The 16,900-nt window shown below is 32.2% G+C and overlaps 1 protein-coding gene and 1 pseudogene across 1 annotated transcript; both read right to left on the minus strand.

Annotated features, from left to right (window-relative positions):
* Positions 1–664: 664 nt before the first annotated feature.
* Positions 665–5,375, minus strand: LOC146939045 (omega-3 fatty acid desaturase, endoplasmic reticulum-like). The gene is made up of 8 exons (XM_085752848.1): positions 4,963–5,375; positions 4,781–4,870; positions 4,580–4,646; positions 4,107–4,199; positions 3,815–4,000; positions 3,624–3,704; positions 2,429–2,566; positions 665–1,000 (listed from the first exon to the last, which is right to left on the minus strand). The coding sequence occupies exons 1-8, from the start codon at positions 5,277–5,279 to the stop codon at positions 809–811; spliced, it is 1,164 nt and encodes a 387-aa protein (XP_085608974.1). The 5' UTR covers positions 5,280–5,375; the 3' UTR covers positions 665–808.
* A 2,220-nt stretch (positions 5,376–7,595) lies between these two features.
* LOC146939046 (uncharacterized) lies at positions 7,596–12,744 on the minus strand (annotated as a pseudogene).
* Positions 12,745–16,900: the final 4,156 nt, after the last annotated feature.

The following is a 16,900-nucleotide window of genomic DNA, read 5'->3' on the forward strand; positions in this document are numbered from 1 at the left end:
AACAAAAGTGTTTAATAAAGCAAAGGTGTGTCCACTGTCCACGACTTGGGAATTAAATGGAGCAGAATAGTGATGTTGAGGTAGCATATAGGCACATTTTTTTTTTTTTTTTTGTTTCTCTAGAGGAATAGTAAAGGGAATTGGTCCAGTCCTTTAAGTATAGAAGGGATGTGATTTCATTTAGTAGAAGCATAATACAAGTCTATGACCTCTCAACCATATTAAAAAGTATAAAAGAATCGCTTTAAAATATCACATTTCAAGCAAAATGATTACCACTCCTATGTTATTTTTTTGTTTGATCAAAAGTTTCTTCAGTCGAAAGCTAGAGACTAATCATTCAAAGTACGAGGATCTTTTTAAAAGGTTGACATCTCCAAAGAAGTGTTATTTCACATGCACCGGTCAGAGTCGAACTTATAAATTATAATCACATACTTGAAGGACCAAATTGAACGGCAGGATAATACTAATCTTATAACCATACATTGATGGTTAATATTGAACGGTTCATTTTATTTTTACACTCTTAACAACACATAATGAATATCCCCTAACAAAACCATTAAATATGCTAGGAACTTTTACATGTCAAAACATCTAATTAACTTGAGAAATAGATGCATTTATAACATAACTTCTTAAATTAAATAAAAGTCATGAATTATTGAAAAACACAAACGCATCTCTAACGTACTTCATGAAACAAAATCTCATACAATTCACCTAGACTTGCTATGGTAAAACATTATAAGTAACCTAAAAGAAATAATTGAGTGGCAGAAACAAATAAATTTAGCATAAACTATTACTCAGACTTGGTCCAAGTATTATTTTGGAGCTTAGGATCTGCTTGGTAGAATACGATGTCTCCTGAATCACTCACGAAGTGGTCCTGGCTCATGCTGTGAAGGAAGTACTTGAATAGATGGAAGGGAACTGGCCCAGATTTCTCTGGCTCACGATAATATTTTCCTAGCACTGGCTTTGCTGCTTCAGTCTGAAATATGATGGAAAAAAACAAACAAGAAAATAACTTTTAGTGCAATTGAAGAAAATGCTTTTGATTCTTTTTGGGGAAATTATTAACACCCCTGTTTTGTTAATACACCCCCACATTTTTAGAAGTTTAGAGGTTTAATTTTTTCATTGGATGGACGGTTGGTACGGACATTGCGGGTCAGTGTTCAAATCCTAGATACCTCATTTATTGATCTTAAAAGTGAAATTCTATCCACTAGACCAATTGACCAAAAGAATATAGATCTAATTTTTTTTTCTATTTTCTTTAACAATTTTTTAAATAGATCTAGAATTGTCAGAAATTTTGAATAGGCCAAAACACTATTTTTGTTGTTTATAAAAATGCATTTTTTTCTAATTTGTCTTCAATCTCCTATTTATGATTACAAGTGTTCACTACATGCATATGATATTTCATCTGGTTTTTTGTTTGTATTTTTTCTAATTTGTCTTCAATGTTCTGTCTATTATTACAGGTGTTCACTACATGCATGCCATTTCATCTGATTTTTTTTGTTTGCATTTTTTCTAATCTGTCTTCAATCTTTTGTCAATTTTACAAGTGTTCACTACATGCATTATGTGTCATCTATGTGTCATCTGGCTTTTTGTTTTGAAACAGTAAAACGGAATTTTATTAAAAAAAATTTGCACAACATGTGCCAAGAGCACTTGTTAATAATTAAAATGAACAAAAATTTCAAAAAGAAAAAAGAACTAACAAGTGTTTTAAAAGTATAAATGAACTCTACTTTTTGGTTTGTTTTCTTCTCTCATTTTCAATGTTTGGATTCCTGGTTAGGCACCTAACCGAATATTCTTTTTCAAAATAATCAAATGTCTTCCTTTTGTTAAATGTTGTTTAGATGTATACAAACATTTTACTCAACATGTCATCTTAAAGTTTATTTTGTGTTAAAGTTTATTCTCCAAAATAAACTTTAAAAAATGTGGGGGTGTTGTTATAAAAAATTCAAGATCTTAAAATTTGTCTTTTTATTTTTGTCTTCGAGAAGAAATGGCTATTACTTTTCTCAACCAATAAATTTCTCGCGCGCCCCTATTTAAGTTCTAAAATCTGAAATGTTTCAACGTGTTTTTGAAATTTTTATAGCTGTTTCTGCCGTTTGAATTCTATAATTCGAACTGTAATAGGCACGCTAAAAATCAATAGGGTAAAAAAGAATGAGTCATAAGAAATTAAGCAAACATAATTGTGGAGTTAGCTCTAGGATTCTAAACCCTAACAGTAAGGACAAAGTCACTGTGTAGTCACCCTCCACTTCCAAGGCCACTACCCAAGTTGAACTGTGGGCCTTTATTATTTAGGCCCTTTTGCCCTTTTGTTATTAAGAAAGTAAAAAGAGAATATGACATAAGAAAAAGAGAGAGAAAGATTGTGTACCGCTTCAACCAAATGATAATGTGGAATTTGTGGAAAAAGATGATGAATAACATGGGTTCCAATGTCATGGTGAATGTTGTTAACCCAACCATAGTCACGATCCACCGTTGTTAGGCCACCCCTTAGATAATCCCATTCCTGTAAAATCACCAAAATATATTGAAAATGTTTAGTGTACACCCTACAAGGTTGTATACACCTTAAAACAAAGAGAAAAAAATACGATAAAAAACTTATGTGATTGATGTAATATGTTGGTGATACTAGGAAGCAAGGATGCGGACATGGACCAGATACAATACGGACATTGATACATCATATAATTCGATGTAATTATATGTGTTGGTGTCATATATAAAAAGTTAGATATAAAATAAAATGTTGAATGAATATATAAAAAGTTTAGATGTTCAAATATAATACATATATTTTCTTCAAAAAAAAAAAAATATAATACATATATTAACATGTTGTCATGGAACAAGTTCCTAAATTCCTTTGAGGTACGACAAAAATTGCCTATAAATATATTCTGTTTCAAAATATCTTCATTAGAGATATCAATATTTTTTTATATTTCAAAAAAGGTTTCTCTAATTTGAATGGACAGTAGCAAAATTCAAATTAATAGTCGGTGTAAATTAGGCAGCCATGGCCTTCCAAGGACATGACTTTTACTTTATGATACGACAATATAAAGTAGATCTGAATCCATTTATCAAAAAATACAAATTTTTAGTATATAAAAACACACACACATGCATTTTCAATTTGTTTGAACTTGGATTGAAAATTTATGTTTATAATAATTCCAAAAATGTAATTTTTTAACTATATATTTTCTAACGTCGTATAGGTCGACTAAAAAGTAGGTAATGTTTCTCCAACAAATGTTACATCATATCAATGATCAAATTTACTTATCTCAGACCAAATATTGTATTGTTAATAAGGTCCCTTGGTTTAGTAAATATTTTTTTACTCACGGTTAAAAAAACATTTTTACTGTTTTATGTAAATATTTTGAAGGGAAAAATAAATAAATTTTTTAAAAAAAGGAATAAAAAAAAAGAAATCTGAAACTAAAGTGAAGTCCTATTCCTTTGGCTTTTTGAGATTCTATTTTATCGCATAAACAGCCAACAAAACAGTGACAAAAAATTGAAGAAACAGAGAAATAATATTCTTAAATTACCTGTCCACGGTACCAAGGTAGTTTTTGACTGTAACCATGGTGATGCATATATGTGACAAAGTCCAACCACATAATGAAGATCTACATTACACACATTAAAGAAAATTAGTAAAAATTAATAGCTATTAAAATGGACAATTCTTAACTAATTTTAACTACAAAGAAAATGTCAAAGTGAGATTTAGATTTACCCAATATGGAACTCCATAGAGTTTGAGCATAACAATTGGACCCTTTATTAAGGATAAATATGTAAGCAAACAAAACATGATACCCCAACAAAAAGTTGAAGTTATCACATCTTTTCTCTCATTTGGTGTGAACAATTTGCTATATGGATTGAAATGTGAACCTTCTTTACCAGGACTTCTGTTCCACTGAAATGTGGTACACATAAAAAAAGATTAAGAAATTTTCTAATTATCATAGAACAAATGAACAAAAAATTATATTAATATTGTAATTGTAGATGAAATTTCTCACCAAATAAAAGGGGTATGCAAAGATTGGAAAAGGAAAAGTAAATCTCATTGTTTTTGTCATATTGTCTAAACTCTTGTACATCTTCTCTGTCAGCTGAGACATTAGACAAAGACATATACATAATTTATATCAGAAACAAACAATATGGTCAGAATTTTTCATATCTTTAGGCCCATCACGTGCATGTCTGGAATCACACTAAATTGGTTAAAATTGCACTGACACTGTGTTATTCTTAAATCTCCAAAGTGAAACGTATGTAAAATTACAATGATTCAATGTGATTCTGACAAATTCACCGTGGATCCAGAGATGCAACCTATGAAGCATAGGCTCAAACACAGACCGATACGACACATGAATTGAGAAAATGATATAATTCAATACAATCATGCGTGTCGATGTCAAATACGAGTATTTGACATCGAGACATGCTTCATGTCATGCAACAAATTGAAATGAAGAACACATACAGGAACCCATGATTCATCTTTCTCAACATGACCATGGTTTTGATGATGAGTTCTATGACTGATTCTCCTGTAAAAAAAAAAATAATTCACATGATTGGACTGTCAAATCAGATTTAAAAAACAAAAACAAAAACAAAAGGAATCTTAAAAAGTATAAATTGAAAAAGAAAAGCATATTATAAAAGAATAAAATAAACTAACCATCCATGATATGGTACAAGAATTGATGAATGCAAGAAATGGCCCACCAAACTATTTAGCTTAGAACTATTTGAAAAGCTTCCATGGCCACTGTTACAATCCAACAAAAAATTGAAAAAAATTAAGAGAATTAAATTTGCATTAAAATGATTGAAATTGAATAAAATTAATGAATTAATTACCAATCATGTCCAAGAACAAAAAGAGCCCAAAACATTGTCCCTTGAGAAATCCAATAGATTGGCCAAAAGATCCAGCTATTGAAATGAATTGCAGCAGCAATCAATGCAATGACAATGAACAAATCTCTCAGAAGGTAACTAAGAGAAATCCATGGATTCTTGACCCAACAATGTTTTGGAATGGCAGCACGAATCTCTGCAATCTTGAATGGTGGAGGAGCACTTGGATCAAAATTCTGTTGTTGAAGTTTGGTTTTTGCATCAACAACATCACCATTACCAACATGTTGCAGAGTCTGTGGTTCTTTCACAGCCATTGTTTCTGCTAACAATGTTGTTGTGGTGGTGGAGGCTCGAAAATAAGGGGAATATTATAGCTAGCTGTGAGATTGAGTACAAACCTAGATGTTGATGAATTCTTTTAGTACACATGGGGTCACGTATATATAACAGCAAAAAGTAACTAAAACAATAATTAATTATTAAATTACTAGGGTAATGTTTGTGACCAAAAAAAGTATACCTCACTTGTTCTCTATGTAATAACAAGCCGACCCTAATTTTTTCTGTTTAGGTTCTCTCTTTCATTTTTTTTAGGATGTTGTTTTAATTCAATTTTTTTTTATGAGAAAACATCTATCTTCGTTTTTTTCTACATATTTTAATCTAAATAAATGATTTATATATATATATATATCTAGATTTTTTTCTATTGATTTTGTCGTTTGAGTGCGGCGTTGTGTTATTCGTTGTCTTCTGCGGTATTGTTTTATTTCTCGTCTTGTTATAGTGTTCGTTTGGTTTCGTATATTGAAAGATTGGGGACTTTAGTAAATTACAGATTCAACCAATGATTTGGGAGTCAATTTGATGTATTCTATCAATTTAATTTTTTTTTTTTTTGTGATGTTGAATGTGTGGTTACATTTTATATACTCTATCAATTTGAATGAATATATATATATATATATATATATATATATATATATATTTTTGTTTGAAAAAAATTATTAAAACCAGTGTTAAACTTGAGATCTAGAAGTGTGTTGCTCACTAGGTTTCAAATTTGAACCCTCGTGATGCTAACAATATTTGTGTTGTGTCCGTTCATATGGTCTTTTGCTCTGGTGTTAATTGGACTTCTGCTAATAGATGGTAGAATGATCTCCTGAATTAGTCGATTCAACGACAGGATATCATGTATTAAAAAAAAATTATTATTATCATTATTATTATTATTATTATTATTATTATTATTATTATTATTATTATTATTTTTATTTGAACAAACAAAAATGTAATTATATTAACACACCACAAGAGTCTCCCTAGCACAAGACGTGCCAGAGAGACTCCTCAAGAAACAACAGTGTTTGATAGTTGGCCTGGTGGTATTGGCTTGGGTCTTGGGAGTGTGCTCCTCCGCAAGGTCTCAGGTTCGATTCTCTCTGATGCCAATTTAGTTGAGCTATTTAGCTTCTTCAAAAAAAAAAACAGTGTCTGATAGTATGTACAACAACAGAAATCAATTAGCCAATGCCCATACAAAGAAAAGGGCTTGACCACCACCTATTGTTTTATCTTGGTTTTCGGGTGTCAAACATTGATTACGTTTGAACCTTTTTAACCTTTGATATCTCATTTTTTCTTGGGAAGGGAAAAATAAGCAAAACCCTTGAGAATCGAGGTCCGGGAGTTGTTTTCGCTACGGGAAGGTGTTAGGCACCCATAACGACTATAGTAACCTATAGGAACCGTCTTTACTTTCTACGCGCGCGCTTTATTTTAAATGCTATTTGAAAAATGATATTTACACCTAAGGGTTTACTAAGTGAAGAATTGGAGGGAGAAGAAAGCGTTTGAATTTTTATTTTATTTGAATTGAAGGAATTTTGATTCCTTGCCTACGTACCCTTTTAAGGGATCAAATCCACCGTAGTCCTCTTCCAAAAATGTTTTTGTTTTTGTTGGTTGATTTTAAGTTTGAAAATTGGAATTTTGAAGAATGAGAGAGAGAGGCCTCAAGGGCATAAGATTGTGAAATTGTGAGGTTGGATTAGTTATTTTGCAAAAGAAAGGCAAAGTATGATTAAAATTCATTAAGATTTTATTTAAGAAAAGAAAGGGAAAATCAATGGGAATTTGGATCCCAAGGTTTATTTAGAAAATTATTTGAGTGATGTTGTTCATATTTTTTTGGAAAGGAGAATTTTTCTAAGTATCGCGATTCCTAAGCATACATCTAAGGCATACACTCCCTAAACATACATCTAAAAATATCTATGTGATGTGTGTGCATGCGTCGGTGCTTGTGTCGGTGTACATCATTAGAGTCCATTGTCCTTTACATTGGCCCTAGTTTACATGCTATGGTCTTGCAAGAAATTAAAAGCGTAAAGAAAAAATACAAGGATTCCTAAGTATTACATTCTAATTTTTGCATGAATTTTAAAGTGTAAGAGGATAAAGACCAAGAATGTAAGATGGAAGATGAGGTGCTTATGGAATGCATGAAACATGAAGTAAAGTGGTTAGTAGCATAAGGTATAATAGCATGAAAATTATAAGCAAAAGAAACACTAAAAAAAGCTTGACAAAAAGTAATGATATTCTTAACCTAGTAGTAGCAAAATTCACCTAAAATTTACCATAACATCAAGACAAGCATATGACTTATAACCCTCACATCATGACAATTTTCCAAAGGCCTTATTACAATCAATGATATGAGAACTATAAGAACACATGCAAGTCAAGAATCATGATATATTTTAGACATACTTGCCACTTTATTTTCACAAACCAACATCCACATGACTTGTAAAACAAGCAACTCACAATAACACATTCACAAGTAGTAAAAAGATACATCACCACAGAGATGAGTCCATATATCACAAGCCACAAACATATATCAAGAATTGGAGTTAAAATGATGTACATTTTTCACACATTTTTTAATCAAAAAAGAGAATTAAGGCAAGGAAAAAAAAATGTATCAATATTTTTATAAAGTTTTTCAGAGCAAAACCAACACAAAAACATCACAAAATATCAAAAAGTCTCTATAAAATTTTTAGAGAATTTTCTAAAGAAAAATTGGACATGACAGGGGTGTAGAAAGCAAGTAATACGGTGCAACTAGCAAGAAAATATAGGAAAAACGAAATCCGGCAAGAAAGAAACCCAGGCCCAAAGATTGAAATGGATCTGGATCATCCAAACGCCTCAGAGGCGTTGGATTGATCCAGACCTTCCAAAACCTAGATCCAACTGTCCAAACGTATAGAGAGCATGGGAGCATATCGTACGCGCGCGCGTGGGGGAACAGAGGGTATAAAAGCAAGGCAACAGCACAAGACACCACAATTCACACCTCTTTCTCTCTCTAGGTTATCTTTAGAGAGAGAGGCTCTGAAAACGGTTGAACGGAGAGGATGAACGGAGCTTGCTCCGGTGCGGTGGTTCGCCGGCGGCGCCACCGTACCGGAGCATTTTTTTACGTTTTCGAAAATCTTTTCACGTCAAGGCATTCGTTTCATCCTCCTCATTCCAATTCTGGCCTTAGTTTTCGCACATCAAGTCTCAACAAACCTAGATCTACAAGGATCTAACCGAACAAAAATTTGTGCTTAAACAAAGAAAGAAGGGGAACAAGCTTACCTTGAGTTTGATTTGGAGATTTGAGACGAATTGAAAGGAAACTTCAGAGATTCTTCGAATCTTGTGAAGTATGAGTCAATATTTCCCCTGTTCGTGCTTCTGGGTTTCGTGTTCTTTCCTTTTTGTACTTCTGGCTTTTTGTGTTCTTCAATCCGTTTTTTGGCTTGATGTATGTGTTGTTGTGTGAATCTGTGTTTGAGTCTGTGCTGTGATGTTGTTACGAGCTTGGATCTTGAATGTTAGGGTTTGATGAATTCGCTTTTTGGTGAATTTCGGTTTTGGAGGAGATAATTTGCGATGTTTTGAGATGGGATTGCGTTGATTTGAGATGAATCAGCTTCTGGATCTTGATGAGTTCCTGGAAGAATTCGTATGAATGTTCATGGAGATTCATGCAACATTCATGCTGTTCTTGAGTTTTTAGCCTCTTTGATCGTTTTTTTTTGGAGAGAGAAAGAAAATTCTGTTTCTGAAGTGTGGTTGTGATGTGGCAATGAGTTATTGGGGTCAGAATTCTGACTGTGATTTTGACCATGACTGGGCTTTTATAGCTGATGACTGTTATGATTGGACCAATGAGAAAATGACATGTGGAATGGACTTGTAACTAACTCTCTTTGGACTAATCTGCAAAAAACTGAAATAGAAGGACTAAAATGCAAAATAACCAAAGGACTAAAAGGTAATTAAAATAAAATTGGTAAAAAAAAAGTAATTGAAAATAACGTAAAGTGAAACCAAAAATAAAATCAACAAAAAGGACTAAAATGAACCAATTACATAAATGAGGTACTTTAAAGTAACCTCTCTCGGCCAAAATTTCGTGTGAAATGACCAAAATGCCCCTAGGGACTAAAATGACTCAAATGCAATTTTTAAAACGGTTTTTTAACAGGGAAATAAAGCAAGAGTTTATACGAGCAAATTAAAAGACTCAGAGACAATTTTTTAGGGATTAAAAGGAATTTTAACACAGGAAATGACTAAAATGCCCCTAGGGGCTAAACTGACTCAAAGACTTCAAATGTGATTTTTGAAATGGATTTTAACATGGAATTAAACAAAAATTCATTCAAACCAATTGAAAGGACTCATGGACAACTTTTCAAAGATTGAAAGAAATTTTAACATAGGAAATGACTAAAATGCCCCTAGGGGCTAAACTGACTCAAAATGACTTCAAATATAATTTTTGAAATGGATTTTAACATGAGAGTGAAACAAGGACTTATTCAAACCAATTGAAAAAACTCAAACAATTTTCAAGGACTAAAATGAGTCTGAATGCAGGAAATGACTAAAATACCCTTTTTCATGAATTTTGCAAATAACATTGAAATAAGATGCAGAGGAAGGTGCAATTGATCAGAGACACTTTCAAATGACTTGAAATGCAAGAAAAAGTTTTGGATGACTCAAAATGCAAGAAAACATGGACAAATACACAGTTGAAAAGATTTGTAAAGCTAAGTTGAGAGATAAAGCAGAGTAAAATGTCAGTGTAAACAATAGCAAATTGGCAATTCTTCAAGAATAATAGACATATATCAAAGATGAAAGAAAATTTTGAACAAGTATTTTTAGGTCCAAAATTAGGGTATAACACCTATCAGTACCAAAAGGAAAGGTGGCTTTACTAACTTTCAGCCATCCTAATGACAAGTATTTTACTTTGTCCAGCAACCTAGGCATATGAGTAATAACATTATTGAATAACCTATTGTTACATTCAATCCATAATACCCAGGCACAAAGAAGCCAAATAAGCTGAAGAAAAGACTTTCTAGCCTTACTACCACCTGTAGAATGAAAAAACTGAACAAAATGATCACACAAAACATTAGTGTCGGCTCCAAAGAAACCAATACAATCACGAACCATGGGCCATAAAGAAGCAAAATTAGAACAAGATAGTAACAAGTGTTGCGCCGTTTCAAAAGTCCCGCACCCTGACACACACAAACCAGCTTCTGAAGAGATGACACCTCAATAGACCAGATTCGATTTGGTGTCCAATCGATCACGAAGGAGCCTCCAAGCAAAAACTGAGACTTTCAAAGGAACCTGCCTATGCCATATCATCTCCTAATCCACCGGAGGTAAATCTTTAGATGTCAACACGTGATAAGCACCCCGAACAGAGTATCCCTCAGAGGGGTTAGGAATCCACAACCAATGATCTGAAACATTAACATGCAAGGAAACATCAAGCAGAAAAGACCTACACTCCTCTAACATCTCTTCCTCCCACGCCCACAACCTCCGCCTCCACTGCCACGCCTCACCCCCCTCCGCCACACCAAGAGAAAACAACTCCGCTACCGTGATATATTTGTTTTCAAATAACTCAAACAGCCTGCGAAAGCGCACACACAAAGGAACCGACCCCAACCATATATCACACCAAAACAGAGTGTTATGCCCAGCAAAAAATGTTTATTTTTCATGCTCAGCAAGCACAAGGCGCATGCCCTCGTGTGCGTGGCACATGAGGGTGAGAGAAAATTAGCTCTCTAAGGATAGAATTTATAGAAGTTGTCTTGTCTTTAAATCATCATTGTGATTGATTCTTTAACTTCCATACCTTCCATAAGGTGTCTTGCTTTGCTAAATTACAAGTTTTAAACCATAAAACTCCAAATACCTATGAAATTGTTTGGTGAGGGAAGAAAGAGAATTACAACGACTCAAACCATAACATTACAAAACATTCCCAAAATCCTGAGCAAATCACTATATACCCTTTATATTGTCGTTGAATGCTTAGAAAAAAACTATAAAACATAACTAAAAACATCATATGATGAGGCGTCATCACAACCTCAAACTTAAATTGTTGCTTATCCTCAAATAACTAAATATCCAAAAACTAGCATTTGCAAAATATTAAAAATAACATACCTTTTTGAGAGGGTTCTCAAATCTTATTCGTTTCATTTTCGACTTTGACTAACTTACCACTTTCGCTCAAGCGGAGCATACTTAGAGAAGATATTTCATGCTTCCAACCACACTCTATTTCTTATTATATTTCTCACCACATCTCGCAGCAAGTAGTGCTGCTCATGGCATTTGAATGCTCCAATCAACATGGTAATGCTTTTTGCTATGAACATGAAGAAATTCTAAACAGTTATTCAAAGTCAAGTACCATCACACACACTTTAGATATCTTTCAAGGTTATAATGTGGTTTAGGTTAATGTGAGATATATTAGGGAAAGTATGCTAACAAAATAATTGGAGTTAGAAACAAGCTACAAATCCCTAAACATTAAAGTACTACAAATCTTCAATCTCTTTGCCAAAACAACATGGGTACTAGTAGAGCTACTTACTCATTTCCTTTTTTTTGGCTCAAATTCTCACCGGTTATGAAAGAATCACATGTGAAAGAATTATAGTTAAAAGTGGAAAATATTTGACTCAAATTCTCACCGGTTATGGTATAAAGAAAAGAGATGGTGATCATGATAAGTATCTTCCACATCATGCCCCATAGTCATTATTCTCTTGACCTTTGGAAGTAAGCTAGCCTTCTGCCTTGGTGGTATGAGTAATTTTCTTAGACACAAACAATTTTAAGTTATTTTGAAATTAAAATATTATGTAATTCATGCAAATTCAACATGCATTGTTACGATTAGAAAATAGTAATTGATCATATGACATTTATATAAGACTCAACAAGAATTTTAAAATTGATTGGAAAAAAAAATCAATAGATTGCCCCCATTCAATGCTTCTTTAATGTCAATAGCTTGACGGATAATTCTACATTGTTCCCTTGAGGATTTTCTCCATAAGCTCCTCCTCCTCTTCTTCTTCTTCTTCTTCTTCTTCTTCTTCTTCTTCTTCTTCATCATGCTTTCACATTATCTTCAATTTCTAATTCTTTACCTTGGTCAACCGTAGTGCATTGTTCTAGATTTTTACGAGTCTTTTCCTTGTCTCCCACTTTGAACTCTTGCCTTTCCACAAACATACCCATTGCTCTTGTCAAGTATTCTCCCAAGCTTGTGTTGTCACATAGCTCTTCATCGGGTACTCTAACTTGAGTGGATTTGGGTCTCGGCCTCTTTATGGCAACATCTCCATGGTTATGCTTCACCTTGATCATACAACATGAAGAATCTCCAAATTAATCTTCAATCTGATCGGAGACATTGTAAAACAAGAAGTTTATTTATGGAGAGGTCATTCTCATTATCTAGTTCACTTTGCCCAATAGCCTTATACTCTGACTTCTGAATAAGGTCTGGTTGTGATAGAGGGTATACAACATATATATGGGCTTTTCTATGCATTTATGCTATATATAAACTGAACCCTTTTTGTACCATTATCATTCTCTAACAAAACCACATAATCTCCGCTTGAACATAACCCTAGTGATTTAGATTGCCCAGGATTTCCAAATAGGACCAAAAATCCGGATCACAAAACCAACTATTCTTCTCTTCTTCATTGTAATATGTATGGTTAAACTTATCAAACGAACCCATGTGGTGTACCACAACCTCAAATTTATGGTAAATCAAAACTCAAGAATTCTAATAAAGAAATATGCACACACATCAACACATATGGACCACTACTATTAATGTTCACAAAGTAAGATAGATTTTAGGGACCACGTGCATGAAAAGCTAAAAATGCATTGATAAAGAAAACGAAACCCCACACCAGATAAATAAACCCTAAACCATAAATCATCATCGAAAGCTTAAACCGGAAACCATCAACGAAACCCTAAACCAAAAAACCACCATAAACACAAAGAAAATATAGAGATGAGGAGGAAACCTGGATTCGTTGAGTTTCGGCAAAAAAGCCTCGTCTTTCTTCTTCTTATTGTATACCATCATTATTGTTCTCTTATCGCCTCTTCTCACCCTTCGTATTATGCTTCTTCCCTTTTCTCTCTAACAACCTATGTTTTATCTCTATAAAATGAACCAAATGTCATGTCACAACCATAAACTTGCCAAATCAACACCCTAATTGCCACCTGCGGTGAGAGCTTATTTTTATTTATTAAAAAAACAGAAAAGACCTGTTTGATTAACATAGACATATTTAAGAGACCTAGAAGGAATGAAAATTAATTGGGGGAACAAAGTGAAACCTAAACAATAGTTAAGGGACCAAAAGAACATTTAGACTCATTATTATTATTATTATTATTATCATCATCATCATTATCATTACTAGCGCTCGGACGAGCATTAATGTGGTTGTCTATTCGTTTTTCTACTACATTTGTTGTAAATGAAAAGATATATCAATTGTGGAAAATAAGACTAAAATAAGCTCTTTTATAGTATCTAATATTGTTCCTACTATTGTAGTGGTTTTTTTTTTCTTCCTAATTTAGTGAAACAACTATTTTTTATTCTAACGCTATTTGTATTTTAATGGGATTTGAATTTTTAATTAATAGAAAAGTGCATTTTAGCCATAATTTAAATAATATTATAAAAATGATAAAATATTAAATACTATCATGTGTGGTTGATAAACTTTAGGAGATAGTTAGATACTATCATGTGTGGTTGATAAACTCTTGTTTTAGTCAAAGATTAATAGTTTGATAGATTCCGAATTGGAATTTTAGCTCAAACAATCTTTTGTAGGATTCTTATATCCAATCAAGGCCCGTTTCCTTAGAATCGGAGGATTATGACTTTTTTTTTTTTAAAAATAAATTACTGCATAATATTGTAACTTAACAATTTTCCCTTTTTACCATTTCCTTTTGCTATATTACCACTTTATTGAAAGAATCTATGACAAACTCCTATAAGATTTTTTTTTTTTTTTTGGAATAACTCCTATAAGATTTTAGATGTATAAAGATACCCTGATGGCTGAATTTCTATGGCGTAAAAGTATATGGCCTACGTGGAGTGCAACAATCAAACAAGTATATGGCTCAAACTCCTAATGTTTAATGTTAATCCTTTGTTTAAGTCGTGATGACATTAAATTTATCAAATTAGAAGTGTATTGTGTCATCGATTTGTAGAATTTTAAACAAAAGTGTTACACATTTCGTTTTCTAAGAAAACTTATTTTAGCATGATACGTTATTTAGATGCATAAGTAATAACTATATAACATAATTATAAAAAGGATCATGTTAACGAGTGCTCCAACGACACTCTTTAAGGATTCTAAATTAAAAAACTATTTATTGAAAAATTCTAATACTTCAATTTTCGATACATTGAATATTTGAACGCATAAGTTTATATAAAAACCTACTATCTATAATCTTTAAAAAGTGTCTTTAGGGCATTCGTTAACATTTTTCTTATAAAAATTATAAAGGAAACTGCTAACAAAAGCCCTTTGACATTGTTTAAGCTTTTAAAATTAGTAACTTTTTACATTAAAAATTGTGTAGTGATGATGACTTTTACATGTGTTTTACTTATAAGATTAGATTTTTTTTTTTAATGTATTTCTTAAACAATGTTCTTAAGTCACTTGTTTTTTTGAGAGAAATGTTCTTAAGTCACTTGTTAGCAAGTCTCACTATAATTTTTTTTGTTTGTTAACTAAAAATAAATTAAAATAAAGGAAGAAAAACATTATCCAAGTAAATCTATATAATTTTTTTTGTTTGTTAACTAAAAATAAATTAAAATAAAGGAAGAAAATAAAAATTTGGTTACATGAACCTAATTTAGGGAAAAAAGGAAAATAAGAAAAATATTAAATGCTAAACAAATTTAAGATCGCCCCTAACTTGAGAGTTGTAATGTTCTGCATTTGAATCATTTTTCTTATGTTTCTTTAGTTTATACATTTGTGATCTAAACGTAGCTATACTATAGATATTGATCTCACCTAAAGTAATAAGACTCATATGAATTTGATATTATAGAAGAATGATTGTTAGAAATAAAATGTTCCTAATATTTCTTTCATATTTTATTATTGGCAAATGTTAACTTGTGCCATCAAGGGCACGTGTTAAGAAACTCCTTATAGAAATATATGTATCAAAAGTCGTGCATTTGACTTCTTAAAAGTTAAAATATTATGATTTCCAATGCCAAATTGTTTTTTTTTTGTTCCTTAACATGTGCCCTTAAGACACAAGTTAATATGACCCTTTATTATTTGACGGGAACATTTCTCTTATATTTATAGTTGCAAACTTTATCGTTTGCATATTTGATGTTTTTGGTGTAGACATTTATGATCTGATTTAAATTCAGCCGTATAACAACATCATTTCTTTTGTTCCTAACTTCACACGGTATGTGTGCTCTAATCGCAACCAAACGACAATAAATGGAATAAGGTGATGATTAAAATGTAAAAAGCATGTTCAAGGTTGTTAGGCAGAGGTTGATAGGTACCCATAATTTAATGAATATAAAATAGTAAAAGGTTGAGATGGAAGATGGGTAACTCATTTTGAAAATGACGGTTGCAGAATAATTATTTAAAGGGTCTTGCTAACGAGTGTCTCAGGTATGAGATTTTACATCATTCTAGAATAAGTCAAAATATTATAAAATTATGCAAAGAGAACATGTAGATAGTTGTAATTATTTTGATTGGGTGAATGGTGTGTTTCCTCATAAAGCTGAAGTAAGTGAGCCTGTTGTGAGTGTATCGGATGCAACTGAAAAAGAAGAATAAGTGACGATTGAGATTATGCTCAAATTTAAAAGGATTGTAGTCGAATTTACAATGCTAAGACTTTGTGTCATTTTGATGGTTTTCTTTTGCTTATTTTTATGTTGTATTTGAGATAGCTGAATTTAGAATGCTAGAGAAACAAAGACGTGCTACTTCCGTTCCTTTTTAACCGTCACTTTTTAACATTTTACACAAACCAAGATACTTAATAAATGCTGCTTTTTCTTATACCATAATTTATACTTTTACTATAATAGCCTTAATCATTTAATATCTTATTTCATATATTTCTCTCTCCGCAATAAATAACTAAGGGTAATGTTGGTAAAACAACATTTATTGTTGCATTGAACTTTGAAAGTGACAGTTAAATAGGAACAAAAAATTTCTCCAAAAATGACACTTAAAAAGGAACGGAGGGAGTATTTGGTACGTTCAAGCATCCAAATTCAAAGAACCAAGCCTCCATTTTTCATACAAGAACAAAGAACTTATATCTATAATTACGTAAACGGCTTAATAGCAGTTTTAACCCCTAAATATCTAGTTGCGATTTTGGCACCCTAAGAAAAAAACTACAAAACCACCCCCTAAGTTTTGCATCTGTGGCAGTTTTG

The sequence above is a fragment of the Medicago sativa genome, chromosome 3 (assembly GCF_051527215.1).
Source record: "Medicago sativa cultivar Bolivia chromosome 3, Bolivia_mono, whole genome shotgun sequence".
Classification (NCBI taxonomy): Eukaryota; Viridiplantae; Streptophyta; class Magnoliopsida; order Fabales; family Fabaceae; genus Medicago; species Medicago sativa.

What these genes read in the sequence shown, in the direction of transcription:
- LOC146939045 (XM_085752848.1), bottom strand. Translation starts at nt 5,279, where the DNA reads ATGGCTGTGAAAGAACCACAGACTCTGCAACATGTTGGTAATGGTGAT. An exon ending in TACCTTGGTACCGTGGACAG is followed by an intron (nt 2,567 to 3,623) that starts GTAATTTAAGAA and finishes GTGATTTTACAG; the next exon opens with GAATGGGATTATCTAAGGGG. An exon ending in ATTATCATTTGGTTGAAGCG is followed by an intron (nt 1,001 to 2,428) that starts GTACACAATCTT and finishes ATCATATTTCAG; the next exon opens with ACTGAAGCAGCAAAGCCAGT.